Source organism: Accipiter gentilis, chromosome 17 (assembly GCF_929443795.1).
Source record: "Accipiter gentilis chromosome 17, bAccGen1.1, whole genome shotgun sequence".
Taxonomy (NCBI): Eukaryota; Metazoa; Chordata; class Aves; order Accipitriformes; family Accipitridae; genus Astur; species Astur gentilis.
Genome location: NC_064896.1, coordinates 13,995,308 through 14,023,301, shown reverse-complemented (window position 1 = coordinate 14,023,301; position 27,994 = coordinate 13,995,308). Strand labels below are relative to the sequence as shown.

The following is a 27,994-nucleotide window of genomic DNA, read 5'->3' as shown; positions in this document are numbered from 1 at the left end:
TCCAGAAATATGCTATATCTAGAAATATGCATCAGCTACTAGATTATGTTACAAAATGCAAAAAAAATAGAAAATTAGTCTTCCTGGACAATATTTTGGACTTTACACAAAAATAAATCCAGATTTCCATAGAGATCTCATATACTTCTTGAAAGATTTTTATTTTAAAGCACAGCACAGAGTTGCACACTAAGGCTTCCTGTGATATGCGAAACCCTGGCCCCCAAAAGACATCACTGTAAAGTGAAATACAGCTCAAGTGTAAATACAAGACATTTTCAAAAAGTAGTCATCAATAGAAAGTGCCCTTCATTTGATTTAGCATTAGCAGTAAAGAAGTAGCTACTGTAGTTGTGCAATCAAAGCCAGACCTGGAAGGGTTTTATGAAAAGTATGTAATTTCACACTATCAAGTTTAAGGATATAGAATCTGAGATAGCAGAAACCGACCAACCTTTTTATACTCCTACATTCATTATTTTTTTTGACACAATTTAGTAAAAAAGGCACATTGTCAAACAGTGAATTAAAAATCTAAAAACCAAACCAGAATTTCATTAAATACAATTGTTAGCTTAACATCAGATCCTCATAAACCAATATAAGCATTCTTCCAGTTTTTCTTAACCTCAAATTCAGATGCACTTTGGACAAGTACTGAAGTACTCATGTTAGATTAATACTATTAAGCTGGCAAAGAGTAAATGTGTTTTTGGATACAAGGTCAGGAATTAAAAACCAAAAATCCAGTTCCTTCCTAGCCAATTTACAAATATGCAGCAAATGCAAACACATTAAACCCCAAACATTTGTACAAAATTTGAAAAACATTAGCATCCCATGCCAATTATGAGAAAGTACTTCTTGACTGTAAAATTACAAATGTGTCCTCAAATAATTTTTCCTATGAAATAGGCAAAATTTAAGCAATGATCACTGTGTGAAGAAACAGTTATACAGTGTCTTAGGGAGGCTAGCAGAGTACATTCCAATCACCATCTAAAACACAAAGGACAAAGTGCTTTACAGATCAAGAGATTTAACTGATCTTGCATGGGTAAATAATCATAAAGTGGTGAAATAATCAGGTTTTATTTAACCTATATTTATCCGAAATGCAGATTTTATTCCCAACTGAACCAATTTTGAATTAATATATTTCTTTTGCTTCATAAGAGACTTTTTTCCCAACCAGGCAGGAAGTTGCTCACAGCTGATGTAGCGGGCTGGGTTGACAGACCTAGAGCCTTTCTCCATCTAAAAAGAATTAAAAAGTAAAAAACCCAGTAACTTGATCATGGTCCCAGTGTTCATTGTCTTGAATGGACAATTCTAGGAACTACAACAGAAAATTTTAGATGGTCCCAATGAAGCAGAGTGAATACAACACACTTCTAAACAAGCAGTGAGGTTACACTATCTTGCATGGTCTCAAGCGCATACACTGAGAAACATTTTTTGTCAGTCAATATAGAAAATTAAAAATACAGAGGAGCAACGATGGCATCTTCATCTGGGCTCCCTGTCAGCTAATACTGAATTACTTCATAGAATCTATCCCAATAGCTTACTCATGTCAGTGTTTTACTGAGGCAGTGAAATGCTACAACATTGACAGAAAACGTCTTAAAAAGGCAATTCTGTTTTTTCTTACATTAAGAGTCAGATGTTTAAACTTTAGCAGCTTCCAAGGTTGTTCCTTACAGGTTGCTATCTGAACTGCTTCCTAGAAGCAGCACTGTTAAGAATATCCCCCTGATAGGAAAGGTTCCTTAATTGTTTCTCTACAAGGTAATTTTTCCTTTTTAATTCCTTTACTCCCCACCCCCCAACACATAAAGCCCTTTTTGTACTTTTCCAAGTACTTCCAGCATTAAAACATAACAGCCTCCACAGCTGAAGCCAGAGGTACTACCAATGGAGTCCTGGAGCTCAAGGCAAAGCCAAGTAGTGATACTGGTGAGCTTTGAAGGGCAACCTGGGGAAATCAAAGTAGATGCAACACCAGATTTGAGCTTCAGACTCATAGTACAACTCCTGTAGACTTACGTGAACCCTGTGCTGATTGTAAACAAATTCAGTTACTGAAAGAAACAGTCTTTAAGTGCATAGTTAGAAATAATGTGCAAATATGGGCATTAAGGTAAGTAACTGAACTAACTCTCCTGCTATACTTAACATTTTAGATTTTTGGTTTGATGAAATTAATCACAAGTATTAACTAGTTAACATGAAGTTGTTAATATTGAAAAGCTGCAAACACATTCTCACAAAACTTAGTTCTGATGTGCTTTCTAAATAGTAAACCTAATTAGATAAATGACTGCTTCACATTTTAAATCATTTAACACATCAGATGTTTAATGCAAGAAAAAACATGTGCACCACACACAATTTGTAAAAGCAGCAGAAGCTGTTAAACAAATGTGAAGATTTACAGGGCAGGAAAAGAATTCCCAAGCATACACTTGAGCCCAAAAGCACAAGTTACATACAAACACTAGAAATTCCTGTTTTCGGGGTGTGTATTTATCATACTGAATTAGATTGGCATTGGAATTCCTGACAAACAACAAAAGCCAACATACTTTTTTGGCCATATCTGTAACTGTACAATTTGCAAATAACATGCACTTTTCTGTTTAGAAATAAGGAGGTTCAAATTATTTTTATGGGTCCTCAAATCAGAAAATATGCAGCACTTTATTGCTTTGAACACCTGTGGCAATGGCTGAATTTACACCCAAGCTGCTTCTGTACAGAAGATGACATTTCAATACTTTGAGGCTCAAGTTGGGAGACCGAGTAGGATATAAAGCAATTTCTCTAAGTCTCAAGAAATATCAGGGAACAAGAATGCTATTCCTTTCTTTCAAGTGAATGCAAAATTGGTTTACTGGTATATGGGCCCACACAGTTCTGAATCAGTGCATAGCTAGTCAGTATTTCTGCTGGCATCTTGAACTGGTTTAATCAATGGAAACATCTATTAATTTTATTCCACTTAATATGCATTAGTGCATTAACTTCTTCATAAAAAACCAACCCTGGCAAGTATTAAAAATAAATATCTTATTTAGGTCAAACTAAAGCCTTGCTTTTCAGTACTTTAATCCCTTTAAATATTCTTTTGCCCTCTAACAAGCAAATGGAAACTGAAGTAGAATAAGAGATGTATGGAGGCAAAGGGTAGCAGAAACATGAACAAAGTCAACACCATGAGTCAGTTAACGTGTCCTCAGCTTCTTAGACTGTCTCTTGCGTTTTAATTCTTCTTCTTCCCGTCTCAATTCTTCTAAGTCCTCCTGAACACCAAGTCTCAAGCTGCCAAATAAGATGAAATCCTTTATACACTACTACTCAAAAACATGAAATTTGACATCTACCCCTCCCCCAAGAAAAGCAATTCTAAAACTGTTACAGCTGATTTAGCAAAAATTTTAGATCAGTTCAACAGTCATAAATTTTCTTTAATTATAGCAAGAATACAGCTTTAAGAAAAGAAATCAAGATTTTATCATTAGATTAGAATCAAATACTTTGAGGGAAAATTCTTTACAACTTTTTTTAAAAAAAAATCAAGATTGGGAAAAAAACCTGATTTTAATATGAAAAGTCATTTTTTTTCTGAAAAGCAGCTGCCAAAACACATCCATCAATTCTTGCCAATGTAACTCCTACATACAGGTCATAGCATGACTGACTCTCACCAGCTTCTGAGAGCCACCTAAACCTTTTACATTGGCAAGGAAGAGAACGGATATGTCAAACAGTAGAGCAGCAAAAGACGTTGTCGCAACTTCCTGGCTTGAGGCACCATTCGGGTAGCTACAAGCACAATATTGCTCCACCCTCAGTCCTTCTAGCTGCCATAACTCTGGTGAACAGGCCCATGGAAAAGACTCTGCTAATACGGTGTGTTCTAGCTACATCCCTGCATGATTTATTCAGCTTCCTAGAAGTCAGTATGTTGAAAGTCATACTTAAAACAGTATCTGCAATCACTGATCTCCTCTTCAATAAATACGGACAGGATAGTCTTGCTGGTTTGATACTAGGAATGGGTGCATAGCAAAGTTACCATTTTGTGATCAGCTACTGTCTCATTTGCAGCCCTACCAAGTGCATTTGTACATCCATAGTTCATTATGCAGCAACATAAGGCAGTGTAGCATGCACCTCAGTGCAAAAAGTTCAACCACACAACAATGAAGATTTGACTGTTCTGGGCTAAACTGCTCCCGTACAGGCTCCAAAATGGATTTTATGACTAAACAAGCAGAGCAAAGTCATCCTGAATTCAGGAAACTGCAGTCATCCAAATTAAGAATAGAAACAAGCAGGATCTATGCGATAAAACTCTGGCATGAAGCATCAGTTTTCATTTCAACTCAGAACTTAACTATAATTTTAGTGGGCTTGCTTGGTTAGAAAAAGTTCCTCATTTCAAGGGTCACAATCCTTTTAACCAAACTCTCAGTGAAAAGTAGCTGAGCATTGAAATAGTTAAACTCAAGTTTATCTCCCCTTCCTTTATGCTGCATGTGCAGTTAAAAGTTAGCCAGGTAATCAACGCTGCAAAACCTCACTCTAGGTCTTCAAAAGAGAATTCAGTCAACAGCAATATCACTGTAAAATTCCAGTTGTTTCCTCTAACTCCATTTAACAGACTATAGGTTTGCACAAGCTGCAGCTATTCCTCAGGAGCAAGGAGGAATAAGGACACCAACCAACTTAAAAAAGATGCAAGTTTCCAGTGCTCAAGGCACCTTCTGAATAACAATATAAACATTTCAGTAGAACAAGAAAATTTGGTAACTCAGTATATTCCAATATTTTCCATTATCTATAAAAACCTCTTATAACTTTCACAAAGGTTGTTCCACCAGCCATTAGAAACCAAAAAGAAAATGAGTTTATGAACACCAGATTTTATAATAGCAACCTAAGAATTGTGCAGCTCTGAAGGCCAAAACCAATAGTCAAAATGAATATGAAGATATAATCTTCATATTTGAATTCAGCAATTACAAAAGTTTGACAAAGTACTTTTTATACATACATAGAAATATACACACACAAACACATGTATATAGATAAAACCAAATAAATCTTCTTCCAGTCCTCAAACTAGGAGAATATTGTAATGTTTGGGACAAATTGAACAGTCTAGCTTTTCAACTGAAATGTAAAGTATTTTTTAAAAGATTTTTGGGCAAAAGTTGGGCGTGGCTTTTTTTGTTGTTGTTTGTTTTAAACAAGCAAAGTTTGGGATGCATGAGAATGATCATACAGGATTTATTCAGTGTACCCACCACTGGCTGGCTGAGTTTCATCTTTACCTAAGCTTCCTTATAAAAAATGGTAAGGCTTATTTACCTCTGCTATAAAAAGCAGCAAATACCCACTCTAACTTAGCCCCATTACTTGGGCAATAAACAATCTTCCCACTTTCTGAGCTTAAATCCGTGCATACCTCCTAGCTTCTTCTTTCTGTTGCTCTCTCCAGCTGCTCTCCATGTAACGTAAGGCATAATCACTTTCATCTTTGTATCTGGAAATTAAATATTAGTTTTCAGCGCAATAAAAACTATGATAATGTACAGTTGAGTTATGAATTCACATCCCTTCTTAGAAAGAATAATTACCTTGCCATACACAGATTTTAATGTTTTGAAAGAATCTAAGTTACAAGCCTTTAAAATGCTTGCTCTCTTATACCCTATTGTCAGACAAGACTGAAGTATTTAAATAAGCCAAATAAGAGTCTTCATTTTCCTAGTCATACGAAGTTAGATCCTCTTACAGAACAGCTAACACCATTGCATTTAGCAGTTCATATTCAGGCAGCTATATTTAATGAATTTTGAAATAATACAGACTGCTATAGAAAGCATTTTAACATCCAATAATAGGGAAGAATTGCTGTGAACTATACATGCAAGGCATGGAAGAAGCTGTGTTATTTTCCAACTATGTCCTATTGCATGAAACGTTATTGCTTCCCAGAAGAGCATGGCAGGCAGTGTGAAAATTCAAGGTCCCTTCTGCACAGAAGCAGCTCTAATGCTTGTTAAATTTCTGGAATACAAAACCATTTTTGGATAGCAGCAATTCCCCTATTTCTAGAACATTTTTACCTGTTCAACCATATTAATTTCTGTTGTTCTGTTGCTTGTTCTGCAATATCTTAAAACTATTTTTCTTACCTTTTCCGGTCATAGCCAAATATCTCCCGAATATGTTTTGATATTTCTTCTTGGGGTTCCCCTTCATCTTCAATGAAGTCATCCATTTCAGAGTCATATTCATCATCATCATCATCATCTTCTATTTGTCTCTTGTAACTAATAGGTGGTCTTCCAAGACCTAAGTGACAGGAGAAGTGAAAAAAAAACCCCCAACATCATTAATATAACATTAATTTAACAGTACTTCTCCTTGCTATATCTTGGGCACATTTATTTTATAGCTCTGGTCTTCAAGGTGGAAAACTTCTGCCTCAAGTTATCTAGCAATTCTCAAAAACTCAGTAAAAAGAAATACTTCCTCTAAGTAGTGCTACAGAAGATTACGTATCAGTATCACCAATGGCATCCTGAGGAAACTACCAGACAGAAGTCCATGTTCTTGTTCAAGGTTTTCTAGGCACTTATTTGCTAGAGTCCATGCTGCTTGTTCCTGTTCAGAAATACATTTTTAGAACTGCTTGCTTACTGATAAGATGAATTTGCCAAAACATTTAAATATCAGTCACAGGTTTGTTGTGTGGTTTTAATTTTCATGTACCACTTTAAGCATCTGTTATTTAAGCCACTACAAAATTTTAAAGACTAAGCATAATTAAGCAATGCAGGAAGTGAATCCTTCAATTCTTTTCCTTCTAACAGCATTTGTCTACCAACATCCATCACAGGCTGCTTAGTTTTCTTTCATGTAATACATCACACCCCAGGCATGTGAATCCTGTATTTCAAGGAATGTGATAGGTAAAATAAAAAGTTGCAAAGCAGAAAACTCTCCCCTTCTACTGTTAAATGCACTCTTTAAAAGGCAAATATGGTATTTTGTCCAAGTCCTCCTAATTGCACCTATAATTGTCAAAGACCCTCAGTGGCCTCAACTCAGACATATATGAAAAACACAAAACAAATAACTAAGTGAAAAAATTATTTGCTCTAGAACTTTATACCTTGTGGATGAAACACAGGTCTATGCCCTTGAAAAGGCCTCATTCCATTTATCTGTCCATTGCTAGGTCTTGTGACTAGGTTTTTAGAAGAAATAGTTTCCGATACAACAGTACACTTCGGTTTTACAGTTGCACCCAAGCTGCTGCCTGGTCGCCCAGGTCCTGCACTTGGGCCTATGCCTGGCCTTCCTGGTCCTGTTCCCAAGCTGCTGCCTGGTCGCTTGGCTCCTGTGCTCGGGCTGACTCCTGGCCTTCCTGGTCCTGTTCCCAAGCTGCTGCCTGGTCGCTTGACTCCTGTGCTCAGGCTGACTCCTGGCCTTCCTGGTCCTGTTCCCAGGCTGCTGCCTGGTCGTCCAGGTCCAGTGCTTGGGCTGATGCCTGGCCTTCCTGGTCCTGTACCCATGCTGCTGCCTGGTCGCCCACGTCCTGCATTTGTGCTGATGCCTGGCCTTCCCGGTCCAGTGCCTAAACTGCTGCCTGGTCGCCCAAGTCCCATGTTTGAGCTGCTGCCTGGTCGCCCAGGTCCCATGTTTGAGCTGCTGCCTGGTCGCCCAGGTCCCATGTTTGAGGTGCCAGCTGGCCTTCCAGGTCCCACGCTTGAGCCACCACCCAGTCGCCCAGGTCCTGGGCTTGAGCTGCTGCCTGGCCTTCCAGGTCCCACACCAGAATTGCTGCTTGATCGCCCAGGTCCTGCACTTGAACCACCACCTGGATGTCCAGGTCCTCCTTTTCCTAAGCTGCTGCCCGATCGTTTTGCATTGGAGTTGATTCCATGCTGAAGGGCTGCAGCATTTACTGATTTTGTAAGGGCAGACTTTTTCAGGCTGGATTCTTTAGCAGATGGTAGCCTCTGAGCCCCATTAGCTGCTGGCTTTGAGGGTGGCACATGAGAGCTTGAGCCAGACTTTCCAATACCATTGACAGGTAATTTACTATGACTGCTACCAGTAGAGCTTTTTAAGGAACCATTTTGTGAGGTTTTTTCCATTTGATCAAATCTGGATGAAGATGATGACCGTGAGTGTTTTTCAGTCAATGCTGGTGCTTTGGATTTCTTACCAATACCACTCACAGAAGACGACAGTCTGCCTTTTGGTGTGGAATGTTTATCTACTAAGCTTTTGTTAAGTTTTGCATTTACGGATTCTTTCTGAGAAGTCATTTTTTTTGAAGAACTGGATATCCCTGTACTCTTAATCTCCTTCTCACTTTTCTTATGCATTTCTACTCTTTTGTTTTTGCGTCCCAAATACTCCCTCTCTCTCAATTCTTCTGCTGTTCTGGGTCTCTCTTCTACCTTTTTCACCGGTTTTATTTCCACAGGTTCATACTGTTTTTTTTCTGCAAGTCTTAAGAGCTCTGCAAAGTTCAGAGGTGCTGGTGCACTCTTGGGAGGTGCCTTTGGTTTCACTGCAACTTTGGATGGTTTCTCTTCATATTCTTCTTGCTCATGCTCAGATTCAGTCTGACTGTATTCAAGTTGCTCAGTTTCATCTTCTGTTGCATGCTCAGCCTCTGGGGCCTGAGCGACATTCTCACAAGTCCTCCTCTTTTTAGGCTTCTCTTCAACAGGAATGCCATTATAGCCATAAAAATTATCCTTTGTTCGTGAGGCCATAGCTCTTGCCTTTCTGTCATGTTTCAGTTCAATACGTCTAGCCAAGAGTTCTTCTTTCTTTCTTCTTTCTTCCAGTGCTACAAAAGAAAGGCAGGAGAAAGTTATGCAAAAGCACTACCTTTTATTCAATTTCTTCCAAACTGATAAACCATTTAGGACAGTAATTTAAGGATATCTGGCTAACAGCTACTCAAAATAGACCAGAAAGTGATCAGAGGTCTGCCAACAGGGCAAGCTAACCCACCTGAATCAGCTTCTCTGACAAAGGCAAACAATTAAGTTAAATGCTGCTATTGCAAAACCCACTAAGGTGATTCAACTGAAGCAGGTCTCCAGAATGCTATGCAAACTAAGGAGAATTACTGTGTGAGAAGGTACAGGACTTACAGGATCTCTGGGTAATAGAAGGAGTTCTGAGATGGAGCAAGAGAATTTTGAGGCTGTACAGAATTTACTAGCAGATGTTTAAAGGAAGATGAGGAAAGGGAGGGAATCAAAGAGTATTGAGTATTTTGTGTAGAGGAGTATAGAGGAGAGACAGAAGCAGCCAGCCACAGATAACTAAGCTGCTGGTCACTAAATTTGTCTGGTAGAACCCTGTGCCCTATCTCCACAGTCTGTGCTATATTCTTACTGAACTGTTTTTAGCTATTTTCTGCATAAGTATGCTATCCACCTTGAGTCTGTGTGTGATCTGCTGACAAAATTCAGGCTGAACTAGCTGGTGAATAGGATGAGAGGTCTGAACACCAGATAGCGGACAGTCCAAGGGAGTGGGGGCCAAATACCAGAAAGACTCAAGAAAAGCATCAATTCCTAGAAAACAGATTGGGCTACTCATGCTTTGGGTGCCTGTAAAGGTACCATGCCCTGTCTATGTTATTGTCAAGGGCCATGACTGTACAGAGTGAGTGTGCATGCATGCCTACATGGAATTCATGCTAAGTCTTGCTTCTGGCTGGACCTGCCAGCAGGTATAAGGAGCAGGCTCATGACTGGCCCAGGAGAGGAAGAATACCTGGGCCATCCACCTTTAGCAAAACATTAACATCAAAAGCAATGCAGCATTAGTTCATTCTATAGGCTACTTAAATGAAATATAATATAGTGGAAAAACTGTGGCTCACACAAAGCCTCTGCCATATAAATTTAAAATTCAGACTGTATCAATACACTAGATTAAGACACCACAGGAACTTTTACCATTTTTTCACACAAATAAAGCTTTTCAAAGTTGCCAAAAAGTCCAGATGGTTTCTTGCAATATCTCTTCACCTTAACTACTTCCTGATCTCCAAGAGCAAATGCTAGTGTAGCTGATTAATATTTAACTCCTTAAGAATGTATGCAAACATCCCTAGTCCTTACTTAGTTCTGGCTTTCCCTCAGCATCAGTTATGTCCATAAATTCCAGAAACAGATGTGTAGCTGTGTTGAAGATTAACCTAAAATATGAAGTGATCTGTGTCTTTCTATGCAAAATGTTCTTGGTATGTATATTAAGCTGGCAGTCTAAAGACACTTAATCATTTGTAATCAGAAAAGAGAACAGCTAGCATTCTTTAACCAAGGGCATCCTGGAGTAATTTGGCCTCGAACAATCTCAAAGAAGAATTAAAAGACCAGGAAGAAGGAAACATCCCACCCTAGAAGGCACTGACAGTTGAGTAATTGATAATGGACATGAAGTCAGTGGACATCTGCAGTAACTGGGGGAAAGGCAAAGGCAGCAGGGGGAGATTGTGACCACCAACTCAATTCAAGACCAAAAAGACCTACCCCTCCCTCCTCGAGCGTGCACTGTAGAATAAAAGAACACTGTACCTTGAATTCCAAGCAGGGAAAACCTTAGCCCAATAGAAATGGTGACAGATAAGCAACTATCAACAATTATTTTGGGGAAGGACTTTAGTAAATAAGTGGGTGAATCTAAAACTATATAAATTACTTGCTTAACTGCAGGGTGTGCTAGCTTTGAGGAATTACCACCTAGCACCCATCTTTGTGCCAATATGAAATAAATAATATCTCTCCTGAGTGTGTTACTATTGGCTCATTGCAGACTGGGTGACAAACCTGCTTTTCAGACAACAGCTGTATTTGCAAGAGCTTTGAATAGAATGACAAAGTCTCAAAGAGTCAATGAAAGTCTTCCATAGGAAATATTTTTGACTGTTACCTTTTTTTCTTTTTTCTTCTTCTTGCCGTCTGAGAAATGCTTGCACTGCTGCAGACTCTACACCCTTGACTTTTGGAACCTTTTTGGGAGGACCAACAGCCAAACTGTACCTTTTCTGCAAAGAACAAATAAGTATGTCAGAAAAGTTAAGAAATTTTAAAATCTTAAAGTTTTTAAAACTGAGGAGTTGTGTAACAGTCATGTACTTGACTTTAAGCATAGAGATGGGACAGAACACACAACAATGAATTCCCATTGAAACTGAGAGCTGTGACAGATACACTGGACTTCTAGCTGTACTTTGGTTCAGGCTAAGTAGCAACAGCCCTCATGTCCTTGGGGTGAACTTGTGAGCTAGAAAGCCCCTGGCTCACATACAAGGCAGTGAAGGTATCCTGAAAAATATTTTGAAAGGAGGTTTTGAAACCCAAAAGTGCAAGATAACCAAAATACAATACAAGATACCAGAGCTAAAATGAAGACATCTGTGTCATCTATACTATTGACTAGCAGCCAACTACTTCACCCTATAAATATTACCATCAGGATGGGCCCACTTTGAGCTCTCCCTGAATTGCAGCTGGACTGCATGCCAGGTAACTCTCCCCCTTGAGCAGGGATGCCTCTCAAGGTTAGAGATTCCTTACCTGAGACTGAGATCCTTCCTTACCCAAGGCGAAGAGATCCCTTACCTGTGACAGATCCTTGGTAGTGACTGATAGAATGCTGAAAAGTAAGGGGGTCCACTCTGAGCCTTGTGACTCAACAGGAGGGTCCTCCTTACTCTTTGCATCTCCAGTCTGTGTGAATCATTTTAACTCAATTAAAACTCAATTTTCCTTCCTATGTTTCTTCCATGTAGTAATTAATTAATAAGGTGAACCTTGCCATCAAACTTATTGAACCATGTCAAAGCACTGTTAAACTTTGTTGAATTCCATCAAACTTATTGAACTCTATCAAATTATTATTTTATCTCAATAAAATATATTGCTGCTTCTCTTTTGAGTGAAGTGCATTCCATTCCTCTGCAACAAGAGTGCACTCCGCTTTCTGAAAGAATGAACAGGAAACCAGAAGACAGGTAGGTAAACCAAGAGAAATGAGTGAAAGGCACTAGACTGAGAAGGAATGCAATAGCTGCATCAGTAATGGAATAAAAATATTTCAGTTCAGTCTTAGTCTTTGACCAAGCACGACACAAAAGCAGACTACAGCCCAGGCTGCCAGAGTCTGTTCAATTCCAGACTGTAGGTTTACTGGAAGTCTTTTTTGTAGACACTCATTTTAGTTTCAGGTTATCTTATTCAGTGAAAATAAATTGACTAAAAAAATGGAATTACATCAAAAATAAGTTGGAACTGATTTGACCAGCATAATTAGTAGGTTGATCTAAAACCAGTGATACTGATTCTAGTTCCTGCTGCAGTGATCTTAAACAGAAGACTATTGTAGATCAAGTAGTTAGTGATCAGCATACCAGTTGACCTGAATAGGTGCAGGCCTGCACTCTACTGTACTTATCACCCGAAACCACTGGATGAACTCAGCAGACTAATTGTGACAGAATATGCAGCTCCCACTTGGCATCTGGTGATTACACCACTTGCATGTAGAGTAATTTGCCTGGAGAAGGCTCCAAGGAGACCTTATTGCAGCCTTTCAATACTTAAAGGGGGCTTATAAGAAAGATGGGGACAGACTTTTCAGTACGGCCTGTAGTGACAGGACAGGGGGAATGGTTTTAAACTAAAAGAGCATAGATTCAGACTAGAGATAATAAAGAAATTTTTTATGATGAGGGTGGTGAAACACTGGAACAGGTCGCCCAGAGAAGTGGTAGATGTTCCATCCCTGGAAGCATTCAAGGCCGGGCTGGCTGGGGCTCTGAGCAAGCTGATCTAGTTGAAGATGTCCCTGCTCATTGCAGGGGGGATTGGACTAGGTGACCTTTAAAGGCCCCTTCCAACCCAAACTATTCTATGATTCTATGTCTCATTATATCTTGAAGTGAAGCAGCAGCTTTTCATATAACATCCTTTTGCTTGGAAATGATAAACAGAGCTGTTTACTTCCAAGAACATCCTATAAAAGCTCTAAAGACTACAACGCTGGTGATCCTCACTACAGACAGGATTTGCACAGCTTGCCATGCCTAGATGTCTGTCCAGTGCTGTACAACTCAGGGTTCCAGCAGCTGAACAGATGTAAAGTTATCTATGCTATCCCCTTTTTTCCTTCTCTGGTTATATGCAATAAACGTTATTTTAATCAATATGTTAAGAGTCCAAGTGCCTTTCTTACTGGGATCTATAACAAACACTTGCACTAGTGTGCTACACCTGTCCTGACATTACCTTTCATAAATGTACCAATCAGACTGGGCTTTAGAATGATAAAATTGAAAGAAACAAAGACTTTTTTGAACTTCTTCCCACAAACAGACTAGAGAAGAAAAAGCAGTAAGACAGACACACTTGCAAAGATAAATACAATAGAAGCCAGTTAAACCCAGAAGCAGATGGAAAGCAGAAGAATACATTTAGAAAAAATCCCAAACTCTTTGAGGTTTGAGAGGTTTGGGGGTTTTTTGGATTTCAGTAGTAAGACAATAGATTACAACCTAAACCAAAATATTCCACATGGAAAGTGAGAATCCCCACCAAATGAAAGAGCTGTGAAATACAGTCCCAAATGAAAACAATATAACTAATAAAAAAAGCCATCCAAGTCAGTATTCCCATAAATATCTTCCTATCCAGATATAGCCTTATGAAACTTAACTAAAAAAAATTAAATTAAAATATCTGGTAAAGATACCTACATCCCAATGTTTTAGAAGCAATGATCAGGCAAGCTAGTAGCATAACTCCCTATAGATTTCAGTATCATCCAATGGCAGCCTTCATTCTAATTTGATTCACTGAAACAGCAGCACATGAATAGATCCTTGAATTACTTTAATTACTAACATGCAAACTCATACATTAGCTTGTATATATACATGCACTAAGCAGCAAAGTTCAGAGACTCATTTGTAAAATGCAGCCAAAACTGGCTCCAAGAAGGGCAGCTACAATACCAGCTATTTGTAGTCGCCTTTAGTGATTTCCAAGAAAAATGACTAGAACAAAATTACAAAGATACACCATCCACATACGTTGCAGTAGTAAAACCTGACATGTTGCCTCATCACATTAAAGGCCTACCACATTTACTGAGATTTACACCTGCGTAAGAGAATTTACCACAATCTGAGAACTGATTTTGTAAATTCTTATCACTTGGAGAAGTTCCAACTCTGAACAATTTTTGGTACTTACAATTGAAACTATTACAACTGATCATCATAGGTAGGACTATTTAAAGGATAAGCAGATAGCTGGAGCTGGGCCCCTCTCTTCTGGGAAGCCGAGATCCTTCCCTCCCCAACTTGTGTTGTTTACACCAAAAGTATTCCAAGATCTAACTGTTCAGGAAATCCAAACCATGATGCAGTATTGTCTCTCAATTTTTGCTCAAATGTAGCCCATGACTCAGTGGCCTAAAGTAATCTGGCATGCTCCATCTAAATCAGAACAGATAAGAGAGGCAAAGCACTCCACGTATTATCAGTGAAAATCCTTTCAGAAAAAGGTTGAAGCAAATTAGTACCTTAGAAACAATTTGAGGTACTCTGTAGTATACTTGTGTTAGTATAATGTCAATGTAACTTCTCTTACTTGCAAAGTTAAACATGTCATGTTTTGCCATTAGTAACCTAATTTGGCAAAGCTTGGTTTAATTATTCAATTTCTACATAGTTTTTAAAACCAGACAAAACAGAGGATTTTCAAACAGAGGATATGGTTGAACTTGCTCTTAAGGGTCTTTTCCAACCTAAATGATTCTATGATTCCAAAAGAGTTGTACACCTAAGGAGCACCTTTGAAAACTGCTAAACAGCAGGGACAAATGTAGATTGATGTATCCTGTTAGGAAGCCTTATAAAGAATTAAAGTGATGGGGAAGCAGCTTTCAGGCTTTGTTTTGCTGCACTACGACCAACAGTCCTATCCAGGAGCAGGTTTGTAAAGCAGCTTGACAGACATGCTGTTTTCTCACTGCCGCTAGTATGGCAAATTGTGCAAAACTCAAGATTTAAAAGTCTTCCTATCAGTAGCATTTCTTGATATTGACTAAAAACTGCAAACATAGCTAAATGATTCATAAATGAATACCCATTTTCTGTACTGTGAATCACTACTAATGTTGATAAAAATTTTGTTCACCATTTAGAAATCACATAAAATAATCTTCTTTAGTCTTTTTAAAAGCACTGAACCATGCATATGTTCCACAAGCACTGATAAAGTTCTACATACACTGCAAATGAACATGCATCAGACTTCAGGTAAACCAGACAAAATAAGCCAGGGCATGTCACTACTTTATCATCCAAGCAGCAGCTGTGATATTCTGGCTTTTCATAGCTATTGCCAAGTTGGTTAAATCAACAGAGAAACAGAAATATTTAGCCATTAGAAGACAGCAGGTCAAGCCATTACCAGAACACTGCACTACTCAAGTAGTAAACACTGATTATCTCTCTGGGCAGCACTGAGCGACAGCTCTAACTGAATACTGCTGAGATACACAAACTGGTCACTGCTTTACCCAAAGGAAAAAAGTAAAGACTGCAGAAGTATCTGTCTTCAACTGTGTACCCTCATGAAATGACAAGTCTTTTCCTACCAGTAAGTAGTGTTTCTCCTGAGGTTTCTCATATTTTACCTTAATCTCTGCAAATTGTGCCATAACTACCTACCCAATAACTGAATCTGGCTAACTGAAAGGGTTAAAGCTCCAAGGACAAGGAGATGTTGTAAATAAAGGTATGACTCCTTCTGTTCCCTGAGAAGATAATGACTTTAAGCCCCTTTTCAGGTAAATTAGCTTGGTTTGTCAGTATGGTTTGCATCAAAAGTATGTTAATCAAGGAAGAGTAGATAGCAGAGTAGCCCACGAACATTCTTTAGGTTAAGCTATCCAAACATGTAAAATGTGCCACTGCGCAGAATCCGAGGAAGAGGTCAACTAGCAGACAAGTGATGAAGACTATCAAAGACCACCAGAGGACCCCAAAAGACCACCAAAAGAAGTAGACTGCGCATGTGGATCAGACTTTTACATGTATTAATGAGTTCTCAGTATGTATAACTTTAATATATATAATCTCTAAAGGTTTGCCCAATCGTTGGGAGCACTCATGGTGGACTCATCCCCAGTGCTGCCCAGCGCTGTAATAAAGGATGCCTGCTTAATAGTAACTTCATTGCTATTGAGTTTTATTTCGGGGAACTCTCTGAATAGTCTGTTTCCCCTGCGGGGAGATTTGGACCTTAAGAAGTACCCATGAATTTTGGTTCATAATGGTATTTTAAGAGTATGGTGGAAAGTCCATTACAGTGCAAAATCTTACTTGTTTGCCACTTACAGCCAGAATAAACTGTTTCAGTAGGCTATCTAGCATATGTAGTTACATGGCTGACAAAGCAGCAGATTCTTCTCTGAAAAGCATACCTCAAACAAAAAAGATTAATTAAAAAAAATTTGTATTAATATGGCAAATAAATAAAACAACCCACCAAGCTGTATGTGCCTATGCATTCATACACATGCATACTGACTTGAGACATATGTATCAGTATGGTAGGTTGACCCTGTCTGGGTGCCAGGTGCCCACAAAAGCTGCTCTATCACTCCCCCTTCCTCAGCAGGATAGGGGAGAGAAAATGTAACAAAAGGGTCATGGGTCAAGAAAAGGACAGTTTAATAAAGTGAAAACAAAGGTCGCATGCAAAAGCAAAAAAAACCAAATTATGTTATTCTCTACTTCCCATCAGCAAGCCATGTCTGGCCACTTCCTGGGAAGCAGGGCTTCAGTACTCAGTGGCTGCTCCAGAAGACAAAAATGCCCCCTTCCATCTCCCTTTACTTAGCTTTTGTATCTGAGCTGACGTCATATGGTACGGAATATCTCTTTGGTTAGTTTAGGTCAGCTGTCCTGGCTGTGTCCCCTCCTGAGATCTTGCCCAGCCCCAGCCTGCCATTGAGGGGAGCAAAAATGTTGGAGAGACAGCCTTGATGCTGTGCCAGCACTGCTCAGCCGTGGCCAAAACACCAGTGTGTTATCAACACCTTTCTAGCCATCAATGCAGAGCACAGCACTACGAGGGCTGCTATGGGGAGAATTAACTCCATCTCAGCCAGACCCAATACAATCAGATATAGTTCATATACATATAAAGACGACATCCATCCCTCAAACACAGAATGTCAGTGTCTAGTACCCAGCAGGCAAGCTCCAGGTCACAAATTTAATGTAATCTGCAACCAAGGTTTTGCTCTTAAATCACTGGCTTTCTTTAAAACGTGGCACATGATCCTCATACAGTTGTACCTATTTTGATGTCAGCATTCAAGTGCCAAATCTTGGACTGTAAAACAGATTTCATAAAATAATTGTAAACTTTGCGGCATCCAAATGAAGCCTCAAAATGGCTAGACCAATTACTAGACCCAGACACAAGCAACAGTAGTAGTATTGGCTTTAATGATGATCAATATTTACACATGTAGCCATGCAAGGTACGAGTGATCAATTCTGCCAAACCTGATTCTCAAGTAGAACACCTGTGCAACTAATAATTTTGCTATCAGCTTGCACGCACTACATAAAGACAATTCCACTTGTACTATCTAGTATGGGCAACTTGCAGAGGTTCTCACAGGGTGGGGTTTTTTTGTTTGCTTGTTTTTCAGGAGCAAGTTGTGACCCCTGTACAATGTTACAACACTTCTGTTCGTTCTTACCATTCATGGAGACGTGTAGCCTTCTCCAATGAGAAGTCCCCCATTTCCCCCTAAATATTCTTCAAGGTATAACTTTCTGATAACATCACTAATGGTTCATTCACCTAGTCAAGCCACACACACATCCTTGTTTGTGTCACTCCTCTCACAATGCCCTAATTGCCTTAAAAGGCAACTTTCCAAATTGTAAGTGGTCATTTGTGTTAACTGCCCAGGGGCCTCTGCTATCATCCTGTGTGGATACTTCCAAGGCCTCTGCTACAGTCTTATCACTGTCCACTCTGCAGAAACTGTGCTGGAGTTACCAGCAGCTCACTCTACAGTTAGACTTCCTTAGAATATGTGCACATAATGCTCTTTCTCAACTACTGTTATCAATATCTAGTTATGACAAAGTAAACGGTAGTTACCAAGCACGCTTAAATTTGTTTGATTCTCTTCAGGTACTAACAACCCCTACGAAGAGAAAAGCTTTAGTGATAAGAGTATTTTAACTGTCAGGTCATACTGTTCTCGTCTCCCATAACCAATTTAACAGGGTAATACATTTTACTCCTAAAAATGCAAAAATAATTTTCTTAAGATTTTGCAACTGCTGTCACAATACCCAAGCTGAACCATCAGCTGAAAAAAATGCTGAAATTTCTTCTATTACCTGTTGTTTCACACAGTAAAAAAAAATTTAAAAAGCATACTTCATGCTTTCCTTTCTGTAGTGGTATTGTGGTCCCCATTTTCATCTGCTTATGCAAAAAGAGAGACCAGGAATAGAAAAGCTGAAAGTTTTACACGTTTTAGTCCATGTTTGCAAGTGCCTGGAACTTAACTATCAAGTTCAGTCAAGCTGAGAGTAAAAGCCCTCCTTGCCCCTTGCCAACTTTTTACATTGCATATCTTGCAGTTCTCCTCATGTGGATGCTGAGATAAAACAAAGCATTTCTACGCCCTGCTTTGAGACAAGTTTTAACCATGTAATAAATGCATGTACACCAACTGAATAGGAGTCTGATTCTGTGGCAGCAATCTGTACTTCACAGCCATTCTCCATGTTTCTCTTGCAGGGCTTCTCTTGCAGACAAGACAAACATTCAATAGTTTGTAGATTACAATTTCATGGGCAGGCTCTGTAACACACAGGGTCCTCTGAACAAACTCTGGGGTTTTGCTACTGGTTTACTTTGCAAATACTTAATTTCTACCTGTATCTGTCAACCTTACTGGAGGCTATTTTGGAACGATTCATACTATGTATCAGCCTGACTTGAAATGAGACTTCAGCAAGTGCTGACGTGGATGACAAGCTGTTTCAGTCTTGGGTCACCTCTTTGTGGTTAAATGCTATTCTGTATCAGATTTTTTGTAAGTTCTGTACACCAAAGATTGATCCTCAGTTAACAGGAGTTGGGAGCTACATGAGCTCATTTCTAATAAATTATTAACAACAACAGAAACAAGGTGAAATAAAAGAATGACTTGGTTCCAACTATGCTCAGTGTTTTGAAAAAAACCTGCAATACAACTTCATACTTTTAAGAATATCTTCCCTACAAACACCTTTAAGAGCTTCACCACATCCATTATGTCACGTAAAACTTACAGTGTAACAGAGTATACCAATTTTACCAGAAAGAGAAAAGAGCAACATAGAAAGTATTTAAATCTGACTGGAATCAACATTAAAGTTCATAACTGGTATCAAGTCTAATCAAAGCAAGATCACATTGGTAATCTAATGAACCACTAATATGAACACATGTAACATGATACATACAGACAATACTGAAGCCCCTATGGAACATTATGTGAGGAAAAAACAGGGCTCTTTTCAGCAGCTGCTATGAAGATTATTAGCAGCACATCATTAATAGTTTATACACTAGTTCATGTATGTACTGGGTTTTTTAGAAACAAACCCTGATGCAACTAATAGGACATTGAAAGGCTGATCTCAGCAATGTTCCTTTTGAATCTGGATTTCCATAGGGAGATGAACAAGCAGATCAGTTTTTACAGGGACATGATGCAATACCTTTTTTGTGCAGGTTCCTCTTTTATGATACAAGACCACATTATTTCTTAAATAGAGTTTTTCTATAGTTTCTACTTCTGATACATATATATATACACACTACTTGTGCATGTTACTCTTTTTCATTACAATAGACATGGAATATTTATTTTAGTGCACTGCAAAGTTTATTTTAAACTCTCAAAGGGAAATTCAGGATATATGCTGATTAATGCAGGCACTGACATTTCTGGAAACCTGTTAACTTTACATACCAGTAAATTTTGTAATTTGTCTGCATGGTATTTTTAATAAAAGTATTTAAGATTAATAATATTCTTCTTACATGAACATATTTTATGTACTAGCTTTAATCTAGTGGAGTTACTTTGATGTCCATTGATCAGAACACCTCCATAGGCCTTCTTCTGAAGCCTAACAGCTGCAGATAACCTCAAGCAGTGCCAAGTGCAGCTCCACTTTTGCTCAGAGACCGAGGCCAACTTTACAGTTAAAAGCTGCACTGCTAGCCTGCTAGAATGGCAGGAAACCAACCTGCTTCAGCTATGGATTGAATTGCACTCTCGCTCCATGAGTTAATCAGGTAAGCAAATCCTAATCCTGCCTTTTCTAAAAAGAGTAACAAAACCCTCATCCATTGCACAAGTAGGATTGCCTCCCTCCACCACCACATCTGCAATAGAGAACATGGCAGATATTTCGTTAACTCATCATCATCACGGTTTATAACTATTTGTGACAAAAAGTAGTGGTACCATACATTAAAGCTGCATGAGAAAACTAAGAAAGTAAAAAAGTTTTAAATATCTAAAGTAAGAACTACAATAACCCAATGACTGTTTAGAACAGCTTGCTTTAAGAGCCACAAAACAGGCATTTAAATATCTTCAAGTATTTATGTATGTGACATTTTCATGTTTATGTTACAAACCAGATTTCTACGTAGAGTCAGAGATAAATTATATCAGGCTAAATATTAAAGAGTACGTTATCTACCATATGGTTGGTCCATATTATCAACTGGTCACGATATCGGCGAACATTTCCAAAGTTTTGCTAGTGACATAGAGAAACTGAGATACTCTCAATTCTACATCATCTCCATTTCAGCAGTGTCAGAACTAAAGAGTACGCTTTTTCTGGTTTTCCTGTAGTTTATGCTAAAAACAACTACCCCTCTCATTTATGCTGGTTTAAGCAAGCTAATCATTGAAACACAGAACTCTGGCACTCGGTTAAAGAACAGACAGGAAAAGTGTTTCCCTAGCTGGTGGCCGCCGAAGAGAAAATATTTTTTTATCCGAATAAGCACACACATGACTTAGAATTTGGGTCCTGCCAAGGAATGGAAACCAGTACACTGATGTACCAAGAAGCCACAGGCCCTTCCTACTGCCAGGCTTCATTCAGCCAAATAAGCGGGTTATTTCATACTGAATCAACGTAAAGCTGATAGCTTGAGTTAAAATACAAACTGCTGAAATACAGACTTTAGAGTAATATTCAGAATAAACCAAATGCCTTTCACCAATCATCCCCACATAGTCGTTGCAGGGTATTCCTTAGCAATGGATACAAAAGTATTGGACAACGCAGCACATTCATCCAAAACTTGGTCTCCGACGTGGCAGACTTCTGCTTTCAGAGCAAACAAAAGGACTTATCCGACTTTTAACCACCACAACCACTGCCTTCCCCCGCACCACCGCCTTTGCTCTCAGGATCTCGGTGTTTTCAGCGACCAGAAGGCGCAAACCCCGCCTGCCCCTTCCCAGCTGCAAGCCTGCCGAGACCTGTTGACAGAAGCAGCCCCGCTTCGCCCCCCCACCCCGGCACGCAGGCGCTTCTCCACCGCCCCACCAAAAGCGAGTACCTCCCGACGGCGAGCCGAAAGGCCCGGCCCCGGTCTCGGGCCGGCCGGGCAGGCTCCGCGAGTGCCAGCCAGGCCCTTAAACCGGCTTCCTCGGGCGGGTTCCCAGGCGGGGGCCGAGGCCCGGGGCAGAGGCCCAAGCAGGACCTTCGACGCCGGCCCCGTGAGGGGAGCGCGGGGCGGCCGGGCCCGCCAGCCCCCGTACGGCCCGGTAAACCGCCCCGCCCCGAGCGCGGCGGGGGGGACGACGGCACGGGAGCGCGGGCAGCCGGGCTGTCCCGATCGCCGTGCCTCGGCCTCACGCTTCTTTCCCCGCCGCCAACAGCCCCAGCCGCCCCCGAGCTCACCGGCACCGAGTTCAGCCCCTGCTGCTCCGAGGCCATCACGAGAATATTACGGAAATCCATGGCTGCCTCGGGGACGGGGGACGGGGGCGGCGAGGCGGCCGCCCTGCTCCTCCCCGCTCCCCTCCGCGCCCGGCAGTAGGCGCCGCCGCCGCCGCCCGCCCCGCCGAGCCGAGCCGAGCCCCGCCGCTCGGCCCCGCTCGCTTCCGGCCGCCGCCGCGTACCCTTTATATCACCTCGCCGCGCGCCGGCGTCACACCGCCCGCGCGTCACTTCCCTTGTGACGAGCCCCCTCGCCTCAGGAAACGCGTCCGTTGGGGGGGGGGAGGGAGAGGAGGAGGATGGGCGGTCGCTGGCGCCGGCGCCTCCGCGGGAGCCCCGGGGGAACGGCGGGGCACCGGGCCGCGGCCGGGGCGGTCTAATAAGGGCCGGCGGGGCCCCCCCGCCCTGCCCGCCGCCCTCCGCCAGCAGCCGGCGAAGCCGATGCCTCGTTCGGTCCCCTCGGGCCCTCGCGCGCCTGGGTTTCGCCCGGAGAGGCGCCCGGTCGGCCCCCCGGCCTCGGCGCGGAGGCGTGTCAGCTCATCAGCGCTGCCTAACTTTATTTATCTATGTTATTTGTTTTTTAAACGGCAGCCCTTGCTATTTCGGTGGCGGTGGGGTTTGTGGGGGTTTGAAGGGGAAAAGGCAGGCGCTCCCTGACCCCTGCCCCCGTCCCTCTCGCCTTGCCGGGTCGGCCGCTGAGGGGACGGGCGGCCGAGCAGAAATCCCGTAACAAAGGAGGAATACGTGTTAAAGTTTCCCCAGCCGTCTTTCTTGGCGTACCAAGGCTTGGAAAACGGCGCTTGGCTTCTAGGGCTGTCACAGTTAGAGCAGCAGTACGCTCCTGGCAGCGTGAGCACCACCTGGTAAACGGGGCTCCCAGGAGCAACGCCGACCTTCGGGGTGGCCAAACGAAACGCTGTTAGTGTGTGTTCAGATATATTTCCAAGCCTCTGACTACCCAGAAAATTGTGCAAGGAACCAGCTGACTCAAAACGCTTCCCTTGCATCGGTTGTCAGCTCTTTTCCTGTTATCTGAGATCCATCTGACAAAAATTCCTCTATTCCCCACTGCTTCTCACAGAAACCTGGGCACTGAAAGGAAGCTTTTTTTCTTTATGTTATCCTTCTTTAACATAAATTTTTCTCTGATACTGCTATTACTTGACCACTCTTCACTTTCAGTTCCTCCTGGTTCCTGCCTTTTCCAGTCTCCCTTTGCCCCTTCGCTGCCCTTACTTTATTTTTTCCGTATCTGAAATTCCCTTCTGGGTGTAGCTATAAGCCATGTTGCAGCCTGGTGTAAAGACACCCAGTGTGGCCCTAACTGAGGGGAGGGACAGGACAATTTATTGGAGTGAGCCACTGCATCAGTTAACTGGCATGGCTTTTGTAGTTCTTGAACTACAGGAGATCTGCAATCTGCAGTTGTTTCTGTAGTGCTTGCTCTGGTATCTCTGCGTGGCATCTCTCTGTGCAGGGTAGACACTCCTGATCTCCCACTGCTTTCTCTTGGGCCACAATCCTGATTTAACCCCTTGTCCTGTAAGAACTTAATCTTTCTCTCTTCCCCTTTTAATTCTCATCTCCGTAAGGCACTACACTGACTTTTTACTTCTGACTCAGACCTAGATCACGTCTTCCGGTTTCTGCCCTCTTTATATTATTACTTTCTTTAAATTTTTAAGTATTTTTTAATTTTAAGATACTTTAGTCAGTCTCTTTTCACAGGCAGTGACTGGTTTGCCGATTTTTCTCTCATTTTTGGCATTCTCTTACCCCCTGTGGTACTGCCAAGAAGGATATGATGCCATTTTCTGGTAGTCTTATCTGCCACCCCATCGCTGCTGTGGTGCTTCTTTAATCAGAATTTCCCTGCTCCGTCTTGAATTTCTTGTATCTATCTCCACTGCACCCTTCCTTGAGAGGCCTTTTAGTATGACTCAGATTCCTGTATAACAAAACAGTATTGACAGAGCGATGATTGTTGCTCTTTGGCTTTTATGTTTGCTTACTTTGGTCCGTGTTAGAGTTGGCAGGAATACTTGGCTAAATGCAGTCTTCATTCTGCTGACTGCAATCCTGAAGATGAGTGGAGAAAATCTCTCCCTGCATCTAAAAGAGGAGTTACGACCAGGCCAGGGGACGGCATTGCAGTTGTTTGTTGCATGCCACTTTTTGGAAACCTTTAACCACAGTCGTTACCTTTTCCTGTATATGACAATACTGTGATATCACATGTCCTCCAGCACAGGGGATTTACAGCTGTGTCAGGGCCAATGGGAGAAATGATAGCACTGTGTAAATGTATGCTGCAGGCATTTTATAGGGCAGTAGCAAGCAACGCTGAGCTGTGTCAGGATTCCCAGATTGCACCCATGGCACTTAAACCCAGATCTAGCATATGTTACACATCAGTGCAGTGCCTTGATGTGGTGCAGTCTGTTTTTCTGGCAGATGTGCAACAACAAATGGGAGCCTCCGTGCCATGTATGCCTACAAGCTCTGTCCTCCCTGTATCTTAAATTACTTCGTGTTCACTCTTTATAATCTTTGCATACATTTACAGTGTGACAAATTGATCCACACTAGGCCTGCCAGGATTCCCAAGTACAGTTAGTCTGTCAGCAACAAAAGAAGAAACAACTTTTGTGCTTTTAAGCCAAATTGGTATTTCTGTTAAATAAAAACCAAGATAGAAAATGTTTCCTCCTCATTTTGAAACTCCCTGATCTGTCTGATTCTGTGCATGTTGAATCTCAAACTTGCTTTGAAAGAATTGTAAAAGTCAGTGAATTTAAACCTACATCTTCCAGAAAACCAGAATAACTCCTCTCACATCTCCCAAGAACCTGTAATTTCTGCCTCTGAAAAAGCTCAGATAGATGTATTCTTTTTGTGTATACCTTTGTAAGCAGGAACTTGGTTAAGTTTTATTTTTATTAAATATCTTCACAGTAGGAAATTACTTTGGACTAGAACTGTTTAGAAGACTTAGAAAACATAACAGAGTATTCCACCACAAAGTGTCTTCGTTGCAAGTTTTTAATCAGCTGTACTCAAGAACAGTTTCTCGCCCCAGCCATGCACATTTGGAGCATGTGACTAATCCTATTAACTTTAAGTGAAGTGTGTTTAAGTGTTTAAAGGATTAGAGTCTTAATTACAGGCCATCTGCAGAGGTCAAATATCAAAGGCTGTTCAGAGCCTGAGTTTTAGCATTTTCTGAATGAGTAATATTTTTGTGAGTTTTCCTTTCCCCTTTTCATCCAGCATCCTTTCTGCAGTAAATTAAATGGATGTTCCAATATGGCCTTTACTAAATGAACTGAATCATCCTAATGTCCAACAGACGGGTCTCGAGATCATCAGCCATTTAGACATTAGCAGAGCTGGCAGTATGTGCTCAAAAGAAGTCTAGGACTTGGAAAATACAGGTTTGAACAAATCAAGTTTGCATAGTGTGGTGCCAGCCTACTTTATAACTGCTTCTGATTTGAATTATTAACCATTAGGATTTTTTTTTCCTAATGATATATTAAATAGAAATGGAAAGCAAGAGTCTCGGGATGATAATTAGCTGGTATTGACAATGTATAATTTAGACATCTAACTTAGATGTCTAAATTATGACCTTTGGCTCCGAACAGGAATATCAGAAAAACAGGGGTGGGAATTGTCTCCTTCCTCCCACCCAAAAAGCAGGATCAATTCTATTTAGATGATTTCTGACAGATACTTGTCTAATCTGCACTTGAAAACTCAAAAACCAAGGCTGTCGTACCCCATAGTAATCTTTCTTGCTCTTTTTTATCTGCACCATGAGAAAGCTGTTTGTAACATCTAACCCAGATCTCTGTTGCCCACTGAGACTTTCCAGCAGATGAGATGAGTTTATTGCCCTCTCCCTTAGAAATACAGTGCACATAATTAAGGCCCCCCTACTGGGTTTCCCCTTTCTCTAGAACAAACCAATCCAATTCTTCCAATCTTTCCTCATAAAACCTCTAATTCTCTATTCCAGCCAAACCAGAATACAGTACTCCAACCGAAGGTGTGCTAGCCCCAAGCATAACAGAAGAATAGCTTCATTTGCCTGGCAAACGATATTCCTTTTTCTATAGCCCCCAGTGATACTTGCCTTTTTTGTAATGGTGTGGCTGACTCCCCTTTGGTTTGTGATCCCTGCTAACCACCGAGTCTGTTTATGCAGTGATGCTATCAGATCAGTAATTCCACAACCTGCATTTGGGATGTTGGTAATTCTGCAGAGAGTGAAAGCATGTCCTTTGAATCACTTTCTTTCCCCCAGCTGTAATTGGCCAGGTTCATTGAGATCCTAGCCCTATCCTCCAACACTTCCTGCCCCTCCCAGCCAGCGTGTTTAGTAAGCAAGTTGTCTGTTCTGCCATCCAAAGTATTTAATGAAAATATCAAATTGGTATTATGGAGATACTCCTGCAGCATTCTGCTTAACGCATCCAGCCAAGTTAACAACATACTCTTGCTAAATATTCTGTGAGACCAATTTACAACCAGCTGTGTATTCATCCATTCGTGTTTTTCTGGACTTGCTTGTGAGATGGATGGTCGTGTGAGACGGTGTTAGAAGTCTTTCTAAAACCAAGGTATCTGGCATCTGTAGCTTTTCTGCTACACACAGGAGCAGTTACCTAATAAGAGCTGGAAATTAGCTTGTTTGACATGATTTATTCTGGGCAAAGTAATCTCACTGATACTAATTTCTTTTCTAGGTACTTAATGGAGGGAGAAGCTCATTGTTTAATGGCTCAGCTGGTCACGGAAGGGGTACAGCTTCCTAACACAGGAATGCAGACGAGACAAACTAAACTCAGGGAATGTGAACTCCTCTGTACGTGATCTAAAATTATTAGTCATCTAAAATGCATATATTTCAAATGCAGAGCAATCGCAAAATACCACTTTTACATTGCTGTACAGTGGGGACAGAAACAAACTTAAGATGCCAAGAAACAAACTTCCCTTGTCTTTAAAAGTGATTTCAGGTAACTGCCTTGGATTTTTTAGGACACTTTTCAGCTTCGTGCTTTAAACAAAGGCTATGAACCTTTCTAGTCCAGAGATAAGTGCAAACAAATACAGTTGTGCCCCGCCAAGCAGTTAGCTGTGTAGCACTCTGTGACTGCCTGTGAGCATTCAGTGTACCCTGAAGTCAATGGGTGAACTGTATTACAAGGGTGAAGAACTGGGCCCTGTGGACCACCTATCAAATCAGGACACCTACAAAAATACTAACATCTTAATGAAAAAAACCCTCATGAACAAAAAGTAAGTTTGCCAGAAAGTGAGGATAATGATACTGAATTAACACCAGCTGGTGGAATAGCTGTATTTGCAAAGGGTTTTCTTAACCGGAGAAGAAAGAAGATGAAGAATGGAAAAAAAGAAAATACTTATATTTAATTTAGCTGTTTAGATTATTCAATACTTTAGCTAGCTAAAGCATCTTGAAAGTGCCTGTTGCTTAAACATGTCAATAATCCAAAAAGATAAGTGTATGGGAAATAGACAAAAAACCTCTCTATATCATGTTGCATAAGGATATATAGATAGTAGGATGAACTATTTAAGCAACCAATAGATTCATAAGAATGATGAAAATAAGATGCAAGGAAAGGATTATTTTATAAGAATAACCTCCTGTCCAAAGTTGCTAAAAGGAAGGCAACGAAAAAAATCACCATTACAGTAAACGTGGCAAAACCAGTATTTAAACACTGAGCAGCAGCCATAGTGCCCAGATAGTATAGAGTTAATAGGAAAGCAAACGACACGAGTAACACCGACTGCAAAGCAGTCAAGGGCTTTCCTCCATGACGGGCTTAG

The 27,994-nt window shown here is 40.8% G+C and overlaps 1 protein-coding gene across 1 annotated transcript; it reads right to left on the bottom strand.

Moving 5' to 3' along the window:
• Positions 1-135: 135 nt before the first annotated feature.
• On the bottom strand, positions 136-22,250 carry SPTY2D1 (SPT2 chromatin protein domain containing 1). Its single transcript, XM_049820012.1, has 6 exons — positions 22,091-22,250; positions 10,990-11,104; positions 7,193-8,887; positions 6,210-6,369; positions 5,477-5,554; positions 136-3,324 (listed from the first exon to the last, which is right to left on the bottom strand). Exons 1-6 carry the CDS (start codon positions 22,148-22,150, stop codon positions 3,228-3,230), a joined length of 2,205 nt encoding a protein of 734 aa, XP_049675969.1. The 5' UTR covers positions 22,151-22,250; the 3' UTR covers positions 136-3,227.
• Between the last annotated feature and the right edge of the window lie 5,744 nt (positions 22,251-27,994).